Raw genomic sequence first — 25,834 nt, 5'->3', positions numbered from 1 at the left:
ATCTCCATTGCTAAGTTAGGACAGACAGATGCCAACAGTGACTGTTGTGAGTCCTGTGACTGCATGATGACTGTGTCATCTCTGTAACTATGTGATGTCAGACCAGAACTACAGAAGAAGCCTCCTCTGAGCCGATATGAGGTTTGCTCACTCCAAACCTGCATTCTGTATCTAAGAGGGAAGATCTCTCAGGTCCTCTGATAAATGGCCCTATTTATATCCTTGCAGATCTTAATCTTGCTAGTATAATGAATTGAACTTATCTTCTTTAAGTGCTCCTTCCTTGGAAAGAAATAACCCCCTTTTGGTTGTTTAGGATCATCTTATTTGGGAATGCCTGCGGGCTTAGAGAAGGTGCACAATACCTCTAGGTTATTGATTTTATATAGGACATTACACCATAAAAGGAATGCTTCAGCAGACATTGAGTTCCTGCTTTCATATTGTTTGTCAAAGAAAATATTACGGTTTTACAGCCTTTTTCTTAAAGTCCCTTTTTTAATGTGTTGCCAGAATTTCCTGTAGTGCTCAGGCAAGCTCACATGCCCCAGCTCTATCTTCCTTTCCTCCATCACTCCAGTGTATCCTTCCTTCTCCTCCCTTTCTCTGTCCCATGCTTCCCTTAAATGCAGCTTCCTGCCCCATTTATCTCCCTTTAACTACACAGTCAGCAATGTGGCTTCCTGGCACTAAGCAGGAAGGAGTAAAACACGTATGGCCTTCTGCTCATTCTCTGCAGCATGGAATCAGAATCTTACATTGTAACCAGGACAGGAGAAGGCAGGGAAAGCATTCAACTCTGTAGTTTCCCAGGTATGCTGGCGTTTAGTAACCTAGATTGCTTGGGCTTTAAAAAAATCTCACCCCATATTTCAAGTAGTTAAGGGATCTAAATCACCTGGACTGAGGTGGGCCTCTTCCCCTTTGTCAGCAAAGAGGCCTGCACTTATGGAGATGCATGTTTGGAAGTCAGATGATAGAGCTGATAGAAAATGTAACACTCCAATAGAGTTCCAACTCGTGTCCCCTGAGACCTAACCTAAGACTGTGTCTTTTAGAGATGCAAAGTCCACAGATCTTAATATGAGGAGTACTAAGAAATTTGTTTTCACTGGCTTACTCCTTCATAGGCTGTATCAATCACTTTCCCGTTGTAATGACAAATATCTGAAGTAATCAACATGAAAAGAGAAAGGGTTAATTTTGGGCTTAATAGTTTTAGAAGTTCTCGATTCATTGTATCCAGCACTTTGGGACCTGGGGGAAAACAACATACCCTGGAAGAGTAAAACCATTTATCTCATAGCAAAGAAACAGAGAAAATAAAGAACAGAGGCCCAGGTCCCAAGATCCACTTCAAGGCCCCTCCCCTAATGACCTAACCATCTTCCATCAAGTCGTACCTCTTTCTTAAAGTTCCCACCAACTCGCAGTAGTGCCAAGTTGGGCACCAATGTCTGTCTGACACAAGGGCCTTTAAGGAGCATTTAAGATCCAAACTACAGAATAGACCCAGATAATCATGAGTGTGGGACTGAAAAAAGAACAGTACTGTAGGATTCCTGAAAACCCCTTTGGTGTAGCCTCCATACCAACAGCATACTGCCACCAGAGCATTTGATGGCAGTACAGAACCCTAGATCACACTCCAGACATGCTGAATCAGAATCTATGGTGGTTTTTTTTTTTTAAGTCCTTGAGGAATTTATATGCAAATTAAAGTCTGAGAAGCATTTTTACACGGTATCTATCTTACAAACTTGACAAAATTCTGTTTCTCAGTTAATGAGGTAGTATTATCATAACGATCCCCATTTTACATGAAATGAACTTTTCCTACAGTTTTTTTGTTGTTGTTGTTGGCTGTCATATATCCATCCCATAAAACAACATTGTAGAGAGTGCAAATCAAGTGCCACATTCCAGAGAGAAGCCATGTGGTCTGGTGATTCCCTTTGAAAGGTATGTCTTGCTCCTTCAAATGTGTATTGCCTCTAACATCTAGGAAGACATCCCTTTCCTCTGTGCAGGTCAATACTTCTGAGTTGATTGGCATGCATGAATGATGCCTCACCGGGAGATTTTCAATACCATCTGGTCTGTGTAGCCTGAGCTAGGTCTTTCTTTTTCTCTCTAAGGAACAGAAAATCATGACCCTGCCTGAGACTCATAACAGGCCCACTGCAGGCAGCTCATTTGTTGGTTCAGTGCAGCATAGCTTAATTACATGGCAAATCTGCTCCAGTCTATCTTAAAAGAATAATGGAGTTTCAGTAGAAGGAAGCCAGACTTCCTATTCTGCCATATTTATATGCCATTATAGAAAAATGTAAGATGAGACTGGGAATTCATTTTGGTGTGTTTGATTCCATTATTGTTTCATCCTTGAAAATACTGAGAATAGGGTTTCAATAGACAAAACACTATAATCTTTAGTATACCTTCCAAGATAAATACTCTCAGGATCCCGTTCAACTCCAAGATTCTGTAAATCTCAGAAATGATGAGAAGGTTTTTGTATTTTTGTATTCAGTTATCCAGACATATATATATAGCTGCATGACTATCCAGACATGATATATATATATATATATATATATATATATATATATATATATATATATCCATATCTGGATAGCTGCATGATTATTATGATATAGGGCTTTGAGCAGCAGCATTGCCCTAAGATCTTAATAAATCAGGCTTATCCAAGACCTAAGCAGGCTCTGGGCCCTACAGTATCTTTTTTTTTTTTTTTTTTTTTTTGGGTCCGGTCGTGGGGCCTGAACTCTGGGCCTGGGTGCTGTCTCTCAGATCTTCAGCTGAAGGCTAGCACTCTACCACTTGAGCCACAGTGCCACTTCCGGCTTTTTTCTTTTTGCTTATGTGGTGCTGAGGAATCGAACCCAGGGCCTCAGGCATGCAAGGCAAGCGCTCTACCACTGAGCCACCTTCCCAGGCCCCCCTACAGTATCTTCTGCAAACTGTTTTATTCTCACCTCTGGTGCCCAAGAACAGTGAGGCAGCAATGTCAGGTTAAATAGACATTAAGACGTAAGCTGGGAGCCTGGGGGTGCTCTCTGAGACTTTGCTTCTCCTCTTTAGTAGGCTTTTCCACCTGTACTTGTCAGCCACCCTTCAGGTCCAGACAGATTTTCCAGAGTCTGCACTTTACAACTGGGTGGAGGGGAACAGGTAGGTCTATTGACCTCCATGGAATTTTATGAGATTCTCCATGGAATTTTATGAGATGGAGCTATCAGAAAGAAGCTAGCTTGGGGTCACTCAAATTGATTATATAGATGGAAGCCCCTAGAAATATATTTTCCAAGGGCATCACATCTTTGAAGGATGGCAACCAGACACTGACAAATCCTGTATGATCATGCTGGGCTGGAGATGGAGCAGGGAAAGTGCCAAGACATAAATAGTTTGAGGATATGGCAGGATGAGAAGAGAAGGATCCATACGAAGTGACTTGAGCATTCACAAAACACCTGAATCCCAATTCCTATCCCCAAGCTCTCCTCAGCTTACATGATCCTGCTCCACATCTGGGACAGAACCAGATTTGCTTCAGTAAGCACTTGTTACACCAGGACACACTATATTAGGTGATGAGGAGAGTTGAAATGAATTTTTAAATTGTCCTCATGAACTGTTTTTATTAATGCATTTTTATTGCTATTGTAAAGGTGATATACCACCGAAGGGTGACACTTACATAAGTCAGGTAAAGAGTACGTTTCTTTACAAATGTCCCTCTTTCCCTCGCTATCTCCCAGTTTTTCCCTTCCTTCGCCACCCACAAGTTGTATAGTTGATTTTCAACAGTGTCTAGTGAGTAGCACTGTTGAATTTGTTTACCCTTTGTCTTACCATTTCTGTGCTCCCCTTACTCTCCCAAAGGTAGAAAACTGAACAAACAAGACAAAAGGACAAGAAAACAAAAACATCAACAACAAAAAAACCCTCTTGTTTCCATTTCCTATTGTCCTGAAAACTAATCTTTCACAAAGGAACAAAGCAGTGGATCTATGAGAAAGAAAAAAAAAATCTCTGCTTTTCTCTTTGGCTTTCATTTCTGTTGAGTTTTCATGGAAGCCTGGCATTTAAACAGAACTAAAATAATTTGGGTTTGGAGACACTCTTTCCACTGAACTATGGGCAGAGGGATATGGGGTAAGGGAAAGAGCCAAATTGCTACAAGAACATAGAATGGTGCCTGAAAGCAAAGCAAATTTTGTAACTGCAAACATTTTGGGTCACAAATTCATAACTGCTTGAATGTGAGGCCTCCAGAATGTCCCCACAAGATCAGGTATGAAATTGTGAACTGTTCTCATCACCACATAGCCATTATTTAAGGTTTTATACATGAATTGTCTCATTCATTCTCTACTCCACTATACTTTGTTCTTCTTCTCCTTGTCCCTCCCTCCTCCTCCCCCTCCTCCTCCTCCCCTTCTCCACCTTCCTCCCTCCTCCTCCCCTCCCTCCCTCCTCCTCCTCCTCCTCCTCCTCCTCCTCCTCCTTCTTCTTCTTCTTCCTGGGACTTGAAATCAGGGAGGATATGGACAATTTCCCTGAGCTTTTTTCTTTTTCTTTTCTTTTTTTCTTCTCTTTCAAGGTAACATGAAACACGTGAAGCTAGTTTGGGGTCACTCAAATTGATTTTGTAGATGGGAGCCCCTGGAAATATGTTTTCCAAGGGCATCACATCTTTGAAGGATGGCAACCAGATATTGACATATCCTATATGATCATGCTGGGTTGGAGATGGAGGCAGGGAAAGCAAGTGCCAAGACATAAGTAGTTTGAGGATATGGCAGGATGAGAAGAGAGGGATCCATACAAAGTGACTTGAGCATTCAGAGTACCAAAACACCTGAATCCCAATTCCTACCCTCAAGATTTCCTCAGCTTACACATCATGTTCCTGCTTCACATCTGGGACACAGTTACACTTCTGGCATTTTGGTAGCTTATTGGAGATAACGAATCTCATGGACTTTCCTTTCTCAGACTGGCTTGAACTGCCTGAGAGATCCTTAGATCTCAGCCTGCATGAATAGTTAGGACTACAGGTATGAGCCTTGGGCACCCAGCACCACTGTATACTTAATTAATCTTCAATTTGTTTTATAAGGGGATTTTTTTCATTGTGAAAATACCATACAGAGGTGCGGCAAACGCCTTCTCGGCCAGCGAGGAAGAACAACCACCACACCAGGAGTCTTCTCAGATCACACTTTATTGGAGAGCCTTCTTGTTTGTAGGAGAGCTTGAGCGCGAGAGAGCGTGCACAAAAAACATGGCCGCTTATATAGGGAATAGGGACACGTGTCGTTCTATCATTGGTCGTCTGCCTTTCACCGTCACCAAGTGCCACGGGATTGGCCGGGGACTTTACGTGGCTCGCGCATGCGCAAAGCCCAGGACCCACCGTCCTGCCAAACACTGCCTAATATGGAGTTGTTTACCTCAAAGCTGCAAGGGAGTGGGCGGCGTCTAATTGCGTTCGCCCCGGCTCCCCGCAATTACAATTACATGGGCAAGGTAATGAGTACATTTCTTATTGTTGCCTCCTCCTTTGTTTCCCCTTCCCATCTCCCACTCCCTATCCCCCCCACCCTCCACCAAAGTTGTAAAGTTCGTCTTGTACATCTCATTGTTGCAATGGGTCCACCTGTATCCCTATTTAAACGATTTGTTTTTTTCCCTTCCCCTCCACAAATTATACCAACATCAAATACAGTGAAAGCAGGGGTTATACCATGGGGGAGGGACATACAAAGCAACAAAGAAGGTTTATTTCTTAATGTTTAAGTAGAAAACATTTGAAACTTTTTCTTTCCCTTTCCCTCCTTCCCTCCCTCCCTCCCCCCATTCCTCCCTCCTTCTCCCCTCCTTCCCTCCCTCCTTCCTTCCCTCCCTCCCTCCCTTCCTTCCTTCCTTCCTTCCTTCCTTCCTTCCTTCCTTCCTTCCTTCCTTCCTTCCTTCCTTCCTTTCTTCTTTTGGCAGTATTGGGCAACCTCAAGGCTTCCATAGGGCCATATCCCAAGTCTTCTTGACTTCATTCTGTTTTTTAGAGTCTTGCATTTTTTCCAGGGCTATCCTCATATTGTGATCATCCTATCTCTGCCTTCTAAGTAGGTGGGATTCTGTGCTCTACCATGCCTGTCCTATGGTCTCTAAACACACGCACACACATATATATATGAAGAGAGATCTATCTGTAAGTATGTATGTGTATATATACATATATACGTACATATATAATGAAATGCTTCATTTGAGCTATGTGTTCTCCATTTTGGTTGAAACTGACCCACTGATTTGAATTTATTTGTCCTGAAGTATAAAACATTTGCTTCCTTCCCCCCTATAATTAGTTTTTATAATATGTTTTTAACATATATAACTGCATTTCTATACACAGGAAAAAGATATCATTTATCGTAACATAGTCTAAATTTACTCCACATGTTTTACCATACTATTGAGCATGACAATTTTCTTTAAAACATCAAGGTTTATTCATGTATTGGGATAATTAATACTCTTCCCAATAATCTTTAAAGAAAATACAATGATATTCCTTCCTTACCAGGTACTCTGCACAAGTTAAAGTGGCTTCCCTGAAAAAATGCTGATCCAAGACTCCAAGAATTTCTTCCTTCATGATGTCATGTACCTTTGTTTTGCAGCTCCAATGCCTTTATTAAACGGCTCCCCTGCTCCTTCTAGGAGCTCTAGATGTGAATATGGTTTGGAGACTAGCTTAACGGTTTCCTTGTTGTTTTTATTGTCTCTCTGTCTTCCCAGAAGGCCAGGGCTTTGTGAGTGAGGATGAATATCTGGAAATCTCTGATATCAAACGTGACCAATCGGGGGAGTACGAATGCAGTGCTCTGAACGATGTCGCTGCACCAGATGTGCGGAAAGTAAAAATCACCGTAAACTGTGAGTTCATTACTACACAGAATTTTCAGGGGGAGCAGGTGGACAGCGATTAAGGTGCCAAGCTGGGTGATGCTAATATCATTTACCAGAAGACCACAACTCAGGGGTATCTGCTTTCCCTATCCTTGTTTCCTAGTGCCATTTGTGTCCTTGGCATCTTCCTAGGACATCAGAGCCTTCTGCAGACAGAGAGAGCTGCTCATGTAAAATGGGTGGGAAGGCCTAGAAGAAATGTCATATCTTCATAAGACACCTAATAAACGGGAGGTGTCATTCATTCCTTCCTGTAATCATCCTGTAGTGATGTTTGTTTGTGTGCTCGATTACTCCCCACAGATCCTCCCTATATCTCCAAAGCCAAGAACACTGGTGTGTCAGTAGGCCAGAAAGGCATCTTGAGCTGTGAAGCCTCTGCTGTTCCCATGGCCGAATTTCAGTGGTTCAAAGAGGACACAAGGTACCCTGAAGGAATTATGGTGGCTTTGGTACTTCAATGATGACAGATTCCCCACATGGATGGAGGAGGGTGATAAAGTACAGGGGAAAGAAAAAGGCAAAACTGCTTTCTTTGTCACAAAGCTCTTTTTCAGAGCCAGAAGGTAAAAAATAAAAGAAGCTGGGAAGTCAAGAAAACAAATTGACCTTGTTTTTTCAGAATCTGAGATTAGTCATCACTGTGGTAGAGTGATGACTAGAAGCAAGGAAAAGTTATCTTTTGAGCACATCTGCCCTTTCCTTTTTCCTCCTTTTGGGTTATACTACTTAAGGTTTGTGTTGGAGAAGGCAGTCTAGTTAGGGGAAAAGGTTTGGAGAAAGAACATCTCCTTGTGGAATAAATCTATGATTAGGCTAATCTTTCATGTGATAAGTAGTGATCAGTATAATGCTTTCTCTTTTTGCAGGTTAGCCACTGGCCTGGACGGAGTAAGGATTGAGAACAAGGGCCGTATATCCACTCTGACTTTCTTCAACGTCTCAGAGAAGGATTATGGGAACTATACCTGCGTGGCTACAAACAAGCTTGGAAATACCAATGCCAGCATCACACTGTATGGTGAGTGCAGGAAGCCTGATGCAGTTGGTTCAGCCACATTGGGGATCTCCAGGGACTCGGGAGGGAGGAAAGGCATGCTTTGTTTGGCCTGTGTCCGTCCATACTGCTCAACCCAACCTTAGATAAGAAACTCCTCACCTTCATTCCCCTGCCATAAGAGACAGTGTTGTTTACAAGGTAATTTGATTTTCCCGGTTATTGAACGGCAAGATTGACCCCTTTCAAAAGGAGTAAACCAAAATCTGAGTCAACTTGAATGTGGAATCCACCAAGAAGGTAGATCCATGGGACAGTTTGATTGTAGTATATTCTAAGTGTTTATGGGGACAAAGGAGATGTGAGTTAAGATAGCTTCTGTTGTAAGAGTCGATGATTCTGGGGTTATTATTCATAGCATCAAACCAAGTTAGCAACTGCCATCATGATTCTCACATTGACTCCCATGCATGTTCTCTTTCACTGAAATGAATGGAGCAGAGGTCCAGGCCCTCATCAGATGCATGCTTTATTCGCAATTGCAGCGTGAGACCTTTCCTGAAACTCAATTTCTCCCATATCGATGGAGAGCAGTCAGGACCCATGAATGAATGGCTTCTTTGAAAGCCCTTCTTCCCTCCAACTTCCCTCACTACCGTGTCCAGATCCTTGTGCAACATTTCATGCCGTGGCCAGGGCCAGCTTATTGTGATATTGATGAATGTGTCTGTGTGTATATATGTGCTTATTTGCTAAGGTTTAGTGTGGGAAAAGTAGGATGAAGAGGGACTCATTTTCCCATTTCCATCTCAGACCCTGAACAAGCTTTCAGCGTTGACATGAACTAAACTTTGTCCACCAACCATCTGAAATGTGTGATCTATGTCTTTTGTTTTCTCTCTGCATTGTGTGTGCATTGTGCTGTGTGTGTCTTAGAAATAAGCCCCTCATCAGCAGTGGCAGGTGGGTACAGCATGTTCCTTCTGTCCTCTGCCTGCTTGAATGCCTATGCTTTTGTATTTAAGCCTACTTCAAAGATAGGCTTGCCTGCTCCCCTCCCTGGAGAACTCTCCATAGTGGATGAAATTCAAGGGGTTGGGTTTACGCAGTTTAGACAATAAGCATATAGAATATGATGGCTTTCACAGACACTTATGAAGTACCATTACAGATCTCAGAGAAGAGCCTCCTCCACCTCCCCCTGCAAATAACAAACTTCTATTTGCTTTCCTCTAACAAGGATGAACATTCTGCTATTTCTGAACTCAGAAATACCAAGAGGAACTCAGCCCAGAGACCAAATGGATTATTAGATAGCTATCTCTAAGGAAAAATCATCCTAGTATGAATATTTTATTCCTTCAGCCCAAGGCAAAGAGGGATACTGACTTACTGCTGAAAACTGTCTTTTAAAATAGAAATAGTTGAAGTTATTATTCCTAATGGCAATATCCATTATTTACCAGATATTTACTGATTTCTAGGAATCCTGTCAGTGTTATATAGGACAGATTATTACCCCCCCTTTTGTAGATAAATTAAAAGAAGGTGTGTAACAATGAAGTACTCACAGCTAATAAACAGGTACTGGATGTGATCTAGAGTTGAACCCTGGATACTGGGGTTTCCCAGAGGATAAGAAGAGAAAGCCACACAGTCACACACATAGATTTCACTCATACATTCTGGAGAAGCAGTAGCTGATGCTTAGCTCTGGTCCTCAATTCTCCCAAACCTTTGTGTGAAAGACTCGCAGCTCTGCCATCTAGGATGTCAATCTTAGTCACATGGAAAGTGGTAACATTTGAATTGACAACTGTCACTTTTAACACTCTTGATCCAGGGCAATCACAGACATAGCTGCCAGATTGTGAGGATCAGGAATTCCAGTCCATGACTCTTGATAACACTGAAGACAAAGGATGGGATTAGAATGTCATGTGTCCCTTGACCTCAACTTACTCCTTGGGTTAATAAGATTGCCAGTAGTATGGAATGTGATGTAGAAAGGATTAATTTCAGTTCTGTACCTCTCTGCTGTCAACTAAGGAAAAAATCGTGTTTCACAGAAGATAATAATAGCCAATGTATCCTAAGACTCCATTTCTCTTCTCAGGCTACACAAGAGATTGGGTGGATTATAAGACAATAGTTTGTTTTCTTATCATTCTAAAGGCTAGTGATAGAAGGTACAGGCTCCAGAGAGCTCAGTTTTGATTATACAAGATCCAGGCCTCACTTCTGTGAAGCCATTTAGCTTTACATACCTTCTTACAGGTTCCAACTCCAAATACCAGTCCTATATAATTCTGAATCAACTGGAATATGGAATCCACCAAGAAGATCAATCCATGGGATAGTCCAATTCTGATATAATTAAAGTCCTGTAGGGACAAAACTGCAATGTAGGTAGAGGTTTTCTTTAAGAATCTTAGAGGGGCATAATTTCATAGCACATAGCTTCACATCCCAGTTCAATCATGTGTTAATCACACTTACACTATCCCTTTTTTCATGCATTACGAGGAGCTTAATACTTTCCTCAAAAGTCTGGTGAGAGGAATAAACAAGGGCATTCACAAGTGGTTTTAAATGTGTGTCTTTGACAACACCCAAAGACTATGACACTTAGTTGACTGAGCTGAAATTGGAATGACGTTTTCCTGGCTCGTGACATAAGAAGGTCATCATGAATTATTAATGGCATAATGTTGAGTAAGATGATACAACGGAATAAAATCTGTTATATACATGCCAGCAATTGTAGTTCCTCCAGTGACATGGGCCATCCTGTCGCTGCTTTCATTCATATGCTTGCCAGAATTATTTCCCTGAAAAACATCTATTTTCCTCTTCTATAAGGTCTCCTTTGTCCTCTAATACAGCATCCTAACTATACTATAATTCAACCTCGTTTATTTCACTGATTGGACTCTACTTACCTTTCTACAATCTATTTGTGTGTGGGGGGGGGGTGTGTGTGTGTCCGCCCGCACACGCGTGCGCATGTGCACTGTATTGGGTTTTGAACTCAAGGCCTCACACTTGCTAGGCTGGAAAACTACCACTTGAGTCATACCTCTAGCCCCACTTTTTTCACTGGTTATTTTTGAGATAACTGTCACTTCCTATCTGAGTGTGCCATTGGGCTGCAATCTGTTTACTTCAGCCTTCCTGTTGTTGCTGGCATTCAGTGACACATCACCACCTCTAGCTTCCCTCCGGGGCGTGTCTCAGATTTTTCTGCTCAGGCTGTTTTGGAATCACAATTTTGCCATTCTTGGCCTTACTGGAAGCTTGCAGTGAGAGGAATGCACTAGTGCTCTAAGCTGTGGTTTAAGAAGAGGATTTCAGAAAATTTTCTGTCTAGACTGGCCTCCAACCATGACCCTCCTAATCTCAGTTTCCCATGAGTCACCAGTGCCTAGCTTCAACTTGTATTTCTGAAGGAAGCCTTGCTGACCTCTCAGGGAGACCAATCCCCCATTGTGCACTTCTCACACATTGTTTCTAACAGCTGCTTCCATGCCATGTGTTGATTAGCCTTTTCAGCCAACGTGCATATAGTACCTGTGATGTGTGGGGCATTGACCTAATTAATAAAGATACAACGGCAATGTAACAGGTAGCCAATTCATTTCTGTAGACCTAATCTTCTACTTGCAATTTTGTTTTTAAGTTATCTTATCTTGGAGCCTGAAGTCAGGAACTCTTGGGTTCCTGAACTTTTTATTTTTGCCCAAAGCTAGCACTCTATCACTGGAGTGGCAGTTTTACTTGTGGCTTTTTGGTGCTTAATAGGAGATAAGAGTTCCACAGTTTTCTGCTTGGGCTGGCTTTGAACTGTGTTCCTCAGATCTCAGCCTTCTGAGACGCTAGGATTACAGGCATGAGCCACTGGTGTCTGACAAGTTATCTTGTTTGATTAGTCTTTCTTCCCCTCTAGACTGTAAGGTTTAGGAACCAAGGAACCATGTCCAAGGCCCAAGATAGAGATCAGTATCAATAGTGGGTCAGGACAATATTGGGAATGGATGAGTAGATATGGATATCAAAAGATCATGGTTATGATGCCAAAACTTCAACTCCCAGGAACTGACAGGATCTGAGGGTTGGTCTGAGGGATCTGTCTCAACTGAGTCCTTCCCTGGCTCTGGGAAGATCAGTCTTAGTCTTGGTATGTTATGAAAAGATGGCCTGTAGGACTTTCTGAGCCTAGTTCTCTGATGCTTAGACTGAGTGGCAATCAAGTCAGCACAAGATCAAACTGAGAGTGCCCATTCCTGCCATATTCTCCCTAATCCCCAGTGCCCTATAATTACAACTTATCATAGCTGTAATCTACTTACTATGAGCAGGGCTACTAGGCTAAGAGTTTTCCATGTTTTGTTCACTTAATGAGCCTATAAAGTAAGGACTATATTTATCCTGATTTTACATGTGAGGAAATTGAATGATTGGGCAGATAACTGAAACTGCATTTCTTTATAAGCACATGAGCTGTGACTCAAGTCCATGCACTCCAATTCCAGTGCTTTAATATTATGTTAGTCCAATTTTTAATATGTAACCGCCATTAAGGATACCAGTGATTGCTCTAGGTAGAATACCACGTCACACAGTCTACTTGGAGGATGCTCCTGCACCAAATGTTCCCATCCCTTAATCATTTATCTTGGAGCCATTCTATTAAAGAGAATGTGAGATAAACAAATTAAAAAGAATACCAAAAAATGCAAGATCATAGAGACAATGGGTTGGTGAGTAGGTTGATCCGAAATGGACCAGAAAAGTGAGAATCAATATAGTGGGTGGGTTGTAGCCCAAGAACCATCAGAGTATAATTAGTCTTCCTTCTATACCAAGTGCTGAGATACAAGATGGTCAGTTAGGTAAAGTACAACTCAGGTAGGACATTACATCATCCCCTTCCTTTGGCCACAAACAACTAAAGATAATAGAAAGGCAATGTGATGCAGAGGCGAGATTGGTGCCAGCTAAGAGAACTGAGTCCAATTTGACTCTAACAAACTATAGTGTTACCTGATCCTTGGGTGTTTGTAAAACACAAGAACAAACCAAGATGAACATCAGCTTGTTTTCAGTCTTTTGGTTTTTTCACAATGAAAACATTTCCTTTTCTCTCTTTTTTATTTTGTTTTTAATTTTTACTTTTTGCAGGTACCAGGGCTTGAACTCAGGGCTTCATACTCTAGCTTGGCTTTTTGGCTAGAGGCTCATGCTCTATCACTTGAGCCATATCTCTACCTTTGGCTTTTTGCTGGTTTCATGGAGATGAGAATCTCATGGAGTTTTCTGTCCAAGCTGGCTTTGGATAAGATCCTCAGATCTCAGCCTCCTGAGGGAAGTAAGCAGGAGCCATCAACATCTGGCTTAATTTCAGCTTCCTAAGTCTCTGTTCTGGATGGGGGGAAATACAGGATAAAAAAACAAGTGTCCAAAGCTGTGATCTCTAAGTTTGGCAATGGCAGCAAATGTCCACTATTGGAAACAGCCTGCTCCAAGTATTCTTGAGCTTTGAGCGGACACAGCCATTTGAAGGCCCACCTGGTGCTCTGGTACCTTGAAATCTTGCCAGGTTTTTGTGCAGCAGCGGCCAGTGGCTGGGCTCAGCTTGTTGGCCACAGCTTGGCCACTCACTTTCCTAAAACTTGCCAACCCATTACTTCCTCAGGGCCATGAGCAAGAGGCCTGATCCTCTCTCCTTGGAAGATTTTTGGACCTGATTGCGTCCAGTACTGCAGAGAATATGATGTGCTTAATGAGGCATATAAACTCCTGGATTATTGGAACTGGCAGGGGAGAAGGGCAGTGAACTCACACAATTCCAAAAAGGAGGAGGGATGCTACAACAAGAAAAACAGATTCCTCACATTTTATCTAGGAAATTGTGGCTACACAAATTAGCTACATTAAGAGTTAAATATCAGGCATAGGGACAACTCACCAGAATCTTGTCATTGCAAATGAACACAGCAAATTCTCGATTCCAGGCAACATCTGGGCACTGTGGTTCTTTTCCTCAGGCAGAGCTAGAGCACCCTCAGAGCAGCTTTGCCTGCAGCCAATCTAAGCAGCTCTTAGAGACCCATGAACCCAATCTCCATTTTCTTGTTATTGGCTGTTCATTCAGAATAATTATGCACATCTGATTGGATCTCTAAACTGGATTTTCTTCAGCAAGAGTTAGCATTAAGCAGCTCTTCTCCAAATCCACTCATACAGCTGTAGGCAGAAACCTCAATGTACCTATCATCCCCCGAATACACTTCGACTTTTTTCTTCTAATTTCTTTCCATTGTTAAGCTGTCCTACCATGTGGGTTCCATGGGGTTGTAGAGAATGGATACAAGGATCTGAGAGGGGGCCCTTTGCAACATGCTCCCCACATACCCCACTGACAGACTCCACCTCTACAGGCCCCATTGTCTTGAGTCTCCCAAGATCTCTTTCCTTCCTAACACCCAGCCCCTGCCTACCCCTATCACCACTAGTAATAAAGCCAAGAGAGGTGACTTCTTTCTCACTTTTGGATCCCAATCTGCTCCTAGCTCCCCAGAGCCAGCCCAGTGGGTGGATGACCGTGAAAGATGAAGAGTCTGCCTCATCTTCATACATTATAGGAGCAGTCTTTCTTAGCCTATATTGGGATTACTTGGGGAGTGTTTTTTTTTTAAATTTTTAATACAGATTTGTGAGCCTTACTTCAGAACTACTCAGTCAAAATCTTTATGAATAGACCTGGGAATGGGACTTTAAAGCATGTTTTCTGAGGAAATCATATTCACGTGGAATTTTGGTAGCTGCTAAGCAATTGTCGAACTTCCCAGTCTGTATCTTTAGCCTTCTGCTGAATGCTGAGCTATGAGCCACTCTCCCTGCCTGCATCTCCCATGGGAACCCCAAATCCCATCCTTTCCCCTAACACCCCCATCTCTATCTACTTTGCAGCTGCACACTCTTCTTAGAAAGCTCACCATCATTTTTACTTTTCCCTTAGCTAAGGAATTCTAGCAACCACAACTCAGCCTTTCCTCCATGGTCTGCCACTATTGTCTTCTTCACTGTATCATGCATCTTACCAGTGATCATACCTCACTCCAGGGCTTCCTTATCTTTGGCGATCCACCTCCAATCTGGTTGCCACTGCAGAATCAAGTGATTTTTCCAAAACTCAGAATTAATCTTGTCATTTCAGTGGCTGAAAACTCCTGCCTAGCAGAAAAGTATGGCATTAAAGCTGTTTGCACTCAGATCAGAACACCCTTTCAGCTTCTGCTCCCTTCCATGTATCCACTTGGCAAGACCCTTTGGGTCCACATTCCTGTTATATGGCTGTTTCCATTCTTCATTCATCTCATATATATGTTTAGTGCCCACTCTATGCTAAGAACTATGCTAAAGACTAAGATACAAAGAGAGACAGATCATTATTATGCTAATAATGATCTGTTGATCATTAAAATAAAATGTAAGTGCCATGCTAGAGGAATGAAGAAGCAGTAATAGCTCTCAAGTAGGCAGTTACATATGGCCTTAGATACCTAAGAATCTTTTGAAACAGATCATTGTTATTTGCATTTCACATGAGACCAGCTTAGAGCTCAAGAGAACTTAAATGAGGAGACAACATTCCCCCCACACAGGAATTCCACCATAGAAGTGACAATACCATGGAGCTCCAGTGGCGCAATCGGTTAGCACACGGTACTTATAAGAAGTGACAATACCAGGCTTTAGTCTCTGCCCTTAATGCCATTCTTCCTTCTAACTCACACTCATTCCAGCAGTCACACAGGCAGATAAAAGCACTTCTCCTCCAAAGCTATGCTCCATGGCAGCCTGTCTGTAGAGTATTTCTAAATCCTGCTGTAAAACCAATCCCTCATCATTGGCTTTCTCGTGGTGGCTTTCCCTTAGGCTATATTTTGTTTGTATTTGGTTTTGCACTTAGAGGATGTAGCACTGTATCTTGCAATGGTCATTGCCCAGTAAATGTTTGTTGAATTAATGAATAAATCTTCTAGTCAATGGGGATATCAGTTATAGCCTATATACGTATTTGAAACTCTTTACTTCCAAGGACCAAGAAGATATCCAAGACTGGTAGTCCTTTTCTCCCTAGGGAAGCCAAATTATTATTTCCCTGGCATTTCCTTGCATTCCAGCCTGGGTATAACCCAATTCTAATTTCAAATTTATGTACTCCTTCCACCCCCACTGCCTACATCATGATCTTCCATGTGGGGGAGACTTCCATCAAACATTCCAATTCACTGTTCAGGAAGACAACTTTGCAGAGACATCAAAAGCTGCACACATTTGTCCATTTCCTGCTGATAACGTACATGATTTTTTTTTCTTTCCCAAATCCAACATTTAAATCCAGGTGGGAGGGTATGAGTCAGAGAAATACCATTGCTTTTGGCTGATGACAGCAGCAAAATCATTTGTATTTTCCCCAACCTGCAAAATGTCAACATATTAGGGAAAAAAAAAAAAACTGCAGACATTTCACATTTCATTCCTGATGAGGTTTCTCGTCATTGGCTCACTCCCACCCCTCCCCCTGTGAATCATTGACATCTGGCTATTAGCCTAAGCATTTAGAATTTAACACTGAGCATTCGGGCGTGCTGATGTCAGCATAGACTGAAAGTTTAGGCAGAAGTCTTCTTGTCTCTCTCAGGTTTGTGATGAGCTTATAGATTTGAATTCACTTCTGATATTCACTTGCTAAGCTCTTGTCTTTGTGGAAAGCACAAAGCGGGAGTGTTAAAAGAACAAAACAAAGATGGCTGCCTTTTATTGCATCTTTATCCACCGTCTTAGTTGTGCTTGCAAAGTCTAGTTAATCTCACTTGTAAAACAATACAGTGCCACGTTTTTTCCACTGTAATTAAAGACAATGGAGGAGAAGTTCCCTTTGAAGAGAAATGAGGTGCCTTCATCAGCCGACACTGCTGAAAATAGATTTCTGTTTCACCAACAAGTGTAACACATACATCCTCTAATTAGATTTCCTTGCTTCTCTTTTAATCACCAAGAACATCATTATCCTTTTGGTTCCTCATTAGGAAGGTCATGTAGTTCATAATCATACTTATAAAACCTATCCAAATTTCAGAACAAAATGGAATTGTAAAGGGACTTCAGATCTTCCATTCATCTCACTGTGCTATCAACAAGTTCAACTTCTTGTGGGGTTTTCTTCTTGTTGAATGCGATCCCCCTCCCACCTGTCATTTGAATAGAATTACAACAAGCTCAGCTTCAGTTGCTGAAGAAGAGTGCTATATTTTCATTATAATCTAGAGAGGAAAAACAATAATACATTCCAACACCTTCATCACTTACCGAGTACACTACATTTTTAAGCTTCAGAATCTCTTACAAAGCAGGATCTTATCAGGAAGCATATATATATATATATATATATATATATATATATATATATATACACACACATATATATATATACACACACACACACACACACATATATATATATATATATGTGTGTATTTGGCGGGGGTCCGGTTGTGGGGCCTGAGCTCTGGGACTGGGCATTGTCCCTTAGCTCTTCAGCTCAAGGCTAACACTCTACCACTTGAGCCACAGCGTCACTTCCGGCTTTTTTCTTTTTGCTTATGTGGTACTGAGGAATCGAACCTAGGACCTCATGCATGCAAGGCAAGCACTCTACCACTAAGCCACCTTCCCAGCCCAGCTTATGTATTTTTTTCTGGGAGTTTTGTGTTGAGTCTGGGTGCTGAGATTGTCAACACCTGTCATTCAAGAGGGAAATGAGCCACACATCCTTGAACATAGTCACATACCTCGTGCCTGAGTAGTCAGGCTTGATTGAGCCCCTGATTCTTATTTGTAAGTATGGCTGTATCCCATTTGAAAACCTCAACCTGACTTGCTTCTTAAACTGTTAGCTAAGTGCTAATGCCTATAATCCTACTACTCAGGAGGCTGAGATCTGAGAACCATGGTTCAAAGCTAGCTTGGGCAGGAAAGTCCATACTACTCTTATATTCAACTAATCACCCAAATACCAGAAAGAGAGATGTGGTGGAAATGGTTCAGTGCCAGCCTGGAGCAGAAAGAGACAAGCAGGAGTGTAAGACCTTGACTTCAAGTTACACTGCTTTCATTACATAGACAGACAGATTAAAAAAAACTTTACAGTTTTAGTATATTTAACATACCAAAATAAGCAGCATCTCAAAAGTAGACTACTTTGTTGCTTGATTTGTTTATTTGTCTTACCTGGCTGAAATTCAAGTTGACAGTCCTCCTCTAGCCATGTGCCTATTGACCTGTAATGCTAGTTTGTCCTTTCTCAAATCTGTCCCTTGGTCATTGTTGTCTCCCTATCTTTTTTTTCATATGCTATAAAGTAACTTATGTTTGTCTGCACATCTGTCCCCAAGGTATTCTGTTGTCACCCACAGTTTGTTTTGTGACTTAGCATTCTCATTTTATAATTTTATTTTCAAAGATGCCCAACTTCAGGCATGAAGAAGCAATTAATTTTTAGCATTCAAAAGGGTAAAAGAGGAGGGGCTGTAATCCTGGGAAGAAGCATAATTACATGTTCTCACTGTCAATTTATCCAGAAAAAAGGAACGTATTTAATGAAGCCTGATATTTGTAGTAGACATTGTTGTTTAATTGAGTCATTGCTAACCATAAAGTAGGATAACTTAACTATGATATTTGTCCAGAGAAAGAATTGGACTTTTAAAGTATACTTTGTCAGAGTAACTAGTCTTAGGAAGATGTATGTGTGTGTGCATGTGTGTGCGTGCGCGTGCGCGCGTGCCCACACGCATGCACGCACACGCGCATAGATGCTGGTACTAGAGCTAGGGCCTCATGCTCTCCCTTAACTTCCTCTGTTCCTTGAGGCTGGCCCTCTTCCACTTTAGTCATACCTCTACTTCTGACTTTTTTTTGCTGGATAAATATAGATAAGAGTTTCATGGACTTTTCTACCCAGCTGGCTTGATACCATGATCTACAGATCTCAGCCTCCTGAGTAGCTAGGATTACAGGTGTGAGACACCAGTGACTTATAGTAGGAAGCTTTTATCTATCATTAGCAACTACTTCAGTCACTAGTCATGAATAAATCCTCAGAGAAGCCCTATGCGGTAGATATACTACCTTTTCTCCATTTGTACACTAGAAACACTCAGAGAAGTTGGTGATCTCATTCAAAGTTTTCCTGCTACTGGATAGTTGAGACAAAATTCAAACTCAGTTATCTCCTATTTAGTCCTCCTAACCTATAGACAGACTGTTGGCTGAGATAAAAGTGATTGGAGATTACTTGTTTCAAGTAGCATTCTTCCTAGGATTTGTAAGAATGTTTTTTTGAAAAATGTTTTGTTGGCTTTTTGTTTATTTGTTTAGACTAGGGCAGAGATTTTGCTGTTTTTCTAGAGCATAAGCTCTTTGAAGTAGGGACTGGCTTTTCTTTTTAAAAACAGAGCCTTGCACATTCAGACACCCAATGAATATCGTGACTCCTCTCCCAGGCTGGCTTGGGTCTATTTCCTTTAAAGAATGGGTCTCTTGCCCTTGGACTTTGCTGCAGATGTTTTTCTTTACTTCTCCCCTGACTCTGCTCTCATTCTCCAACCATCAGAGTTGCAACCACTCTTATCATTAAACTATCTTACTTCATTACTTCCTTCTCTCTGGAAAAACCTCTAAATAAACCAATATTGGTTCCAATATTAGGAAGAGCAGATCACGTAGCAATTGTGTACAGGACAGCTAGCAATCACATCAGTCCTGAAAACTAAGTACTTTTTCTTCCACTTGCAACAAGAGAACACGAAGTTCCTCATTTAAGAACACACAGTAGTAAAATTAGCGTTCCAATATAAACTCAATTTAGTTGACTCCAAAGCTGTATGGGAGAATTACTTTCACTTTTACCCCAAAATATGACTTTACCCTAAAGAATATTTATGTCTCACAAATGGAGAGATGAAGGTAGAAAGATCAAAGAAGCAGGACGCACTAAAACCCTTTCCTGAAATCTTAATGAATATTCCTACCACCTGCTCTTCCCTGAGTCCTATCCCCCAGCCATCTTCCAGATCCTCCTTTTCTGGAACCTTTGACCTTTATCCAAGTGTATTTCAGTTTACTGGAATAGAACACAGTATTGAAAAATCTGCTATTATATATTACTATTCCAGTAACCAACTAAAAAAAGCATATTTGTGGACGTTAATAGTGATGTCATCTTGGATTCCACATAGCTGAAGAAGCCCAGGCAACAGCTATCTGCATACACCATGGCTTAGGAAAACTTTACGCATCCTGACTCTGAAGGCAAACCTTTACACAGCCTCTGCTAAGCTCAGGGTGATATGTTGCTCCACTTCCATTGCCCACTCTGAAACATGATGCAGTCCTGCTGCTTCACTCATCTGACAAAGAAAACATCGATTGCAGCCTAAGGGACCAAGTATTAGATACCATAGGACCATATTGACTTACATAAACATCTGTACTCCTTCCCTTTTTTTTCATTTATTTAATTTTATTATCTTTTTATAATTCTCTTTTTTTATTATTGTTATTATCTTTAGTTGTGCAAAAAAAATTACCATTCCTTGTATGTTAAATTTTTGCCTATTAAGAAAGTGACTGTAGCAAGAAAGAATCCATCAAGAGACACCCAACTCTCCATTTCCTCAGATAGTGTAAAGGTGCAATTAAATGCATTGGCCATTGCTGATGGCTTTTGTCTCAGTATTCCTTCCATCCCAGAGTGTAGGACAAATGGGAGTTATTGTTTTCATTGTCCAAACAAAGGCTGAACTCTGCCATGTAGACCACAGCCAAATCTGAAATGTGTCCAGGGGCTGTATGAGAGAAGTAATGCTGGTTTTAATCTCTGTCAGAGTGGATTAAATTAATTCTCTGGCTATTATAGCTTGATCATTTTTTCCTCGACTGATTGACCTAAGGCATTTTGGCAGTAAATATTGTTGTCAACTGATACTGCCATGCAAATGCTCCTCATCCCTGCTGAAGAACAAAACAGGCAAAATGAACCCTAAGATAAGGACTCAAATGTTTTTTTCTTTCTTGCTGTTGTTTCTAACATATTTATAAGATATTTCTTTGTTGCTTTGTATGTCCCTCCTCCACTGTATAACCCATGTTTTCACTGTATTTGATGTTGGTATAATTTGTGGAGGGGAAGGGAAAAAACAAATTGTTTAAATAGGGATACAGGTTAACCCATTGCAACAATGAGATGTACAAGACATTATGTCAAAAAACAAACTTTACAACTTTGGCATGGAGAGGACATACGGGGGTAATGGGAGGGGATGGAAAGGGATGGGAAGGGGAAACAAAGGAGGAGGCAACAATGCTTGATAAGAAATGTATTCATTACTTTGCTCATGTAATTGTAACCCCTCTGTATGGTATTTTCACAATAAAAAGAAAAAAAGCAAAAAACAATTTCCTGAAGCCAAAGATAATAAAGACAACAAAAGATAATAAAGTATATATAAAAAAGAGAAAGTGGCTTGATCCTGATTGCTCATGCCTGCAATCCTAGTTAGTCAGGAGGCTGAGATCTAAGGATCAAAGATTGAAAGCAGAAAAGTCTGAAAGAATTTTTCCAATTAACCAGCAAAAATGAACAAAAAATCAGTAAAATGGAGTCGTGGTTCAAGTGGTAAAATGCTACCTCTGAAGGAAAACCCAGAAAGACTGGGAGGACCTGAATTCAAGCCCCAGTACCTGCAAAAATAAATAAATAAAATAAATAACAAAGGAAAGCATAAGTGGTTAGAAATGTTATGTCCTCCTCCCATTTCAAGATGAGATGGTTATACAGTAGTGATGAAAATCACCATGTACCAGCTGAAGAAGACAGTAACAGTTTAGATGTAAAGTCACCACTTATACAATAACTTAGAAAGTGACCAGCAGAAGAAACGCACAAGCCATCAAAACCCATTTCCTCTCAAATTGCAGATGAAAAGACCAAGTCCTCAGAAAGAGGCATCACTCAGTTGAGAAACATCAGTGTCAGAAAATCAAGTTCCCAATCCATTATTCCAATTACCCCCTGATGCTCTGCTCCCCAGTAAACATCACAAAGTACAATCTTCCATAGATAATAATTAGAGTTTTAAGAATCAATAGCACAGACTTAGAGGACAGTGACATGTTTCTGTTTCTTGTGTGGCCATTGGACACTATCTCATATAGTTTGCATTTTATGATTAAAGGATTGAAATATTAAAGGAGTTAAAGTTAGAATCATGCATTCTACATGGAGAACACTCTGTGAACATGCCGTTAATAGCTCAACAAACCTGTCTCCCTCCTAAACCAGCCTTATGGGTTCCACTCTTTGGCAGAGTTACAAAGCCTCCACCTAGTGATCAACAAGTATTTCAACCAACCGTCTCTCAGTTCTCTTTAGGATTCCTCTTTCATTCTCCATACTAAACTCTCCTATGATTTATTTGCCTTGTACACTTCCTCTTTTCTCTTACCTTTAACTATATCCCGACTTGCACTGATAGCATGACATTCATAGAAATGCTCACGTCCACTGGAAGAATCTGAAATAAAATGATTTCTCCACTCATCATGTTAATTCTCTAGAGTAGAATATAGAATTCAGTCGTTTCTCCAGTAAATACCAACACCATATGCATATATGCATGTATATGCAATGAAGTTTCTCTATGTCATATACAAAAAAATGAAAGATTTTCTAAAAGAAAGCATATGTGCTCATGTAATCTTCCATATCCATTAGTTCTGCATCCCTGGATTGAACTGAATTCGGATTGAATATACCATGATGCCTAGTCTGAGGATGTTGCTTAGTGATAGAATGCTTACTCAGGATGGGCAATGCCCTGGGTTTGACCTCCAGAATTGCAAGAGAGACAGAGACAAAGACAGAGACAGAGACAAAGAGAGAAAAAGGAAGAAAGGAAGAAAGGATGGAAGGAAGGAAGTGTAGGAGAGAGAAAGGGAGGGAGCGAGGAAGGGAAGAAGGAAGGAATTGTACCCGTGTAAACAAACATTTTATTCCCTAAATTATACACAGCAACAACTATTTATATAGAATTTTCTTGCAATAGGTTTCATAAATAATATAGAGATGTTTTAAACTATGCAGGAAGATGTGTGTAGGTGCTCTGCAAATACTACAGCATTTATATAAAAGACTTCATCATCTGCTGACTTGGTATCTGTAGAAGGTCCCTGTATCTACCTGTGCTAATATGGAGGCACAACTGTGTACATACAATGATCTATAGAGAGAGAGATATTTTTTAAAGAACTCATGAGTCTTACAAATCTTCATTGCTCATTTTCTTACAAATATATTTTCCATTTATTTATTTATTATCTTCAAGTAGCTGTACAAAGGAGTTGTCATTTAACAAAGCAGTTTATAAACACAATATATCTTGATCAATGTCACCCCTTTCAACCTTCTAATGTACTCTTATCCTACCCCCGCAGTGGATTCATGTCTGCATTTTTCTCCTCTTTTCTTCTTCATCCATCTATCCCTTTCTCTTAGCCCCATCCCTACCCCTAAAACTGCTGAGTTGAAAGGATTGGGAGCTTGAAATCAGTCCTAGCTACATACGGAGACCTAGTTTCATACAACAAAAAGACAAAATAAAATTCCCTCAATCATTCTTGTCTTGCAAAAAACAATATATCTTCAATTGAGGCATTTTGCAACTTAGCACATTTTGTAGGCCAGGCTGATTAGTATGATGCCTTTGGATGTGTATTATACTTGCTAGAGGCCCAAGAACCAGCTTAATTTCTACCAATGATTGGAAAGCTTCCACAGAGACCAGAGGCTCTGGCCTCTGCCCTTGTTTGTGTATATTATATAGTAGAATATAGTGCAGAGCCACAGGAACCAGACTGCAAGCATAAAATAAGGACAACATTTTGGTCCAGAAGAGCACTGGACACATTGTAAGTCAGCTGAAATTCTTGAGGTAGGATCTGTTGCACTCAGAATGGAGAGACCCGTTATTCCTAAGCAAAAGGTCTGAATCAGTTCTTTCATGGGCAAGGCCTGAGACCATGTATAAGCTTGATAGACTAGGCAAGTGACTTGGGTCTGGTCCAAGGAAACTCTGTACCTCCTTGGCTTCTTTCTAATTGGCACATTTGCTTCTCAATGAATTGATAGAGTCTTGGCTTGAGGTAGTACAAGAGACGTGCCATCTTGACTACATGACTTGCCCAGTTGTCATTGGTCTTACAGGAATGTCCCTCCATGGCTTTTCATTCTTTGACCATATTCTGTTTTGCTCTCACTGGAATACACTTTGCTTGAGCACCACAGGTCTTGTTTATGACAAAAGAAAACATGGGTATACCTGCTCTAGACACGAGGCATGCAGTGAGGATAAGCTTAGTTTATTTGATTTGTCTTCCTGAGGCTCTAACCAATGAGGAGAATGGATCAGTGCTTATGGTTTTGTATTTGTGGTCATATTTCTTAATGGAATATGAATCACTCCCTGGGGATTTGGGAAAGGGTCAGAGAGAAAAAGAAGAGGAAAAAGGAATTCTCCTTCAGGATTAATCACCAGGTGGTGGTTTGTTCTGAGGATTCTGTATTTTCTTTGCTGCTGTGGAAAGACAGCACTGACAGCTAAAAGAGACACAATCACAGTCTACAAAAGTCTTAAGGATAATCATTCCTCCTTTCTCAGCAGTTTTGGAAGGATGCTCCACAATACCTAAATCACACATATAGAGGATGTAAAGTTGGCTACAATAATACCTTCTTCCTCTTCCTGCTCCCCACCTGCTTCTTACTCTTCTGGACCCTTTCTTCCCCTATGCTTGTATTACCTGTGCTCAACTCTGTTCGTGATGGATTCTCTCTCCATAGATAAAGAATAAAGTCAACACTTATGAAAGACCTTCAAGGTGTGCCTTACTATGGAGCCTTGCATATTGGTCTAACTTTGGCAGCAGTGGAAATAAATGACTGCCCTCAGAGAGTCCCATTCATTTTTTTAAAACCAGCCTTACAGAGCAGGTCATAGTGGTTTAGACAACACAAACACTTATCCTTAGGATTTCCAAATCCTCCCAAAAGATGTTTTCTAGTTCTCTGACAAGGCAGGGTCAAGGGGAAGGGTGGAACTTGGAGGAATGCTCACAGAGAAGCATGTCTATGCACTTGCTTGTTGGGGGAATAAGGATGGTGTTCTTGGGTTACATGCTAATAGACCTGTTTTCTTTCCCCCCTCACAGGGCCTGGAGCAGTCATTGATGGTGTAAACTCGGCCTCTAGAGCACTGGCTTGTCTCTGGCTCTCAGGGACCCTCTTTGCCCACTTCTTCATCAAGTTTTGATAAGAAATCCTAGGTCCTCTGAGCAACGCCTGCTTCTCCATATCACAGACTTTAATCTACACTGCAGAGGGGAAACTAGTTTGGGATTCTTTTCATTGTTCATTTTTTCACCTCCTTGATTTTTCTTTTTAAGTTTATGATTTGACTATTTTCCAGTTGGAATGAGGGGTTCGGGGGGAGGGGTGGGAAGGGTTCTACGATGTGTAGGATAATCAGTCATTGGTGTCTTTAGAAATGGAATCTGCTCCTGATATCTTGGCCACAAACTTTATTTTAATTGTACTTCTCTTCCTTCCATTACCAACAAATTTTGCACACGCACACACACACACAACCATAAGTTCAAAGTGTGCAGAAACTTTCTTTATGGTAAATGCCCTTAAGACCCAACTTGACTCAC

General features: G+C 41.0%; 1 protein-coding gene across 3 annotated transcripts in view; it reads left to right on the top strand.

Annotated features, from left to right (window-relative positions):
- The window catches only part of Opcml (opioid binding protein/cell adhesion molecule like), a 560,765-nt gene extending 535,173 nt beyond the window's left edge, over positions 1–25,592 (top strand). The window contains exons 4-8 of one of the 3 annotated variants that reach the window (XM_042696181.1): positions 6,829–6,966; positions 7,303–7,423; positions 7,869–8,020; positions 8,933–8,959; positions 25,334–25,434. In XM_042696181.1, coding sequence (XP_042552115.1) covers positions 6,829–6,966; positions 7,303–7,423; positions 7,869–8,020; positions 8,933–8,959; positions 25,334–25,434 — 539 coding nt within the window. Of the gene's footprint in view, positions 1–6,828; positions 6,967–7,302; positions 7,424–7,868; positions 8,021–8,932; positions 8,960–25,333 lie in introns of all 3 variants that reach the window. The other 2 variants (XM_042696179.1, XM_042696180.1) reach the window with 2 other exon arrangements.
- The last annotated feature ends 242 nt before the right edge of the window (positions 25,593–25,834 follow it).

This window comes from Dipodomys spectabilis, unplaced genomic scaffold, assembly GCF_019054845.1.
Source record: "Dipodomys spectabilis isolate Male_0828 unplaced genomic scaffold, ASM1905484v1 ptg000201l, whole genome shotgun sequence".
In the NCBI taxonomy this organism is placed as follows: Eukaryota; Metazoa; Chordata; class Mammalia; order Rodentia; family Heteromyidae; genus Dipodomys; species Dipodomys spectabilis.
Note: the sequence above shows the minus strand (reverse complement) of the source record. Positions and strands in the feature narration are given on the sequence as shown.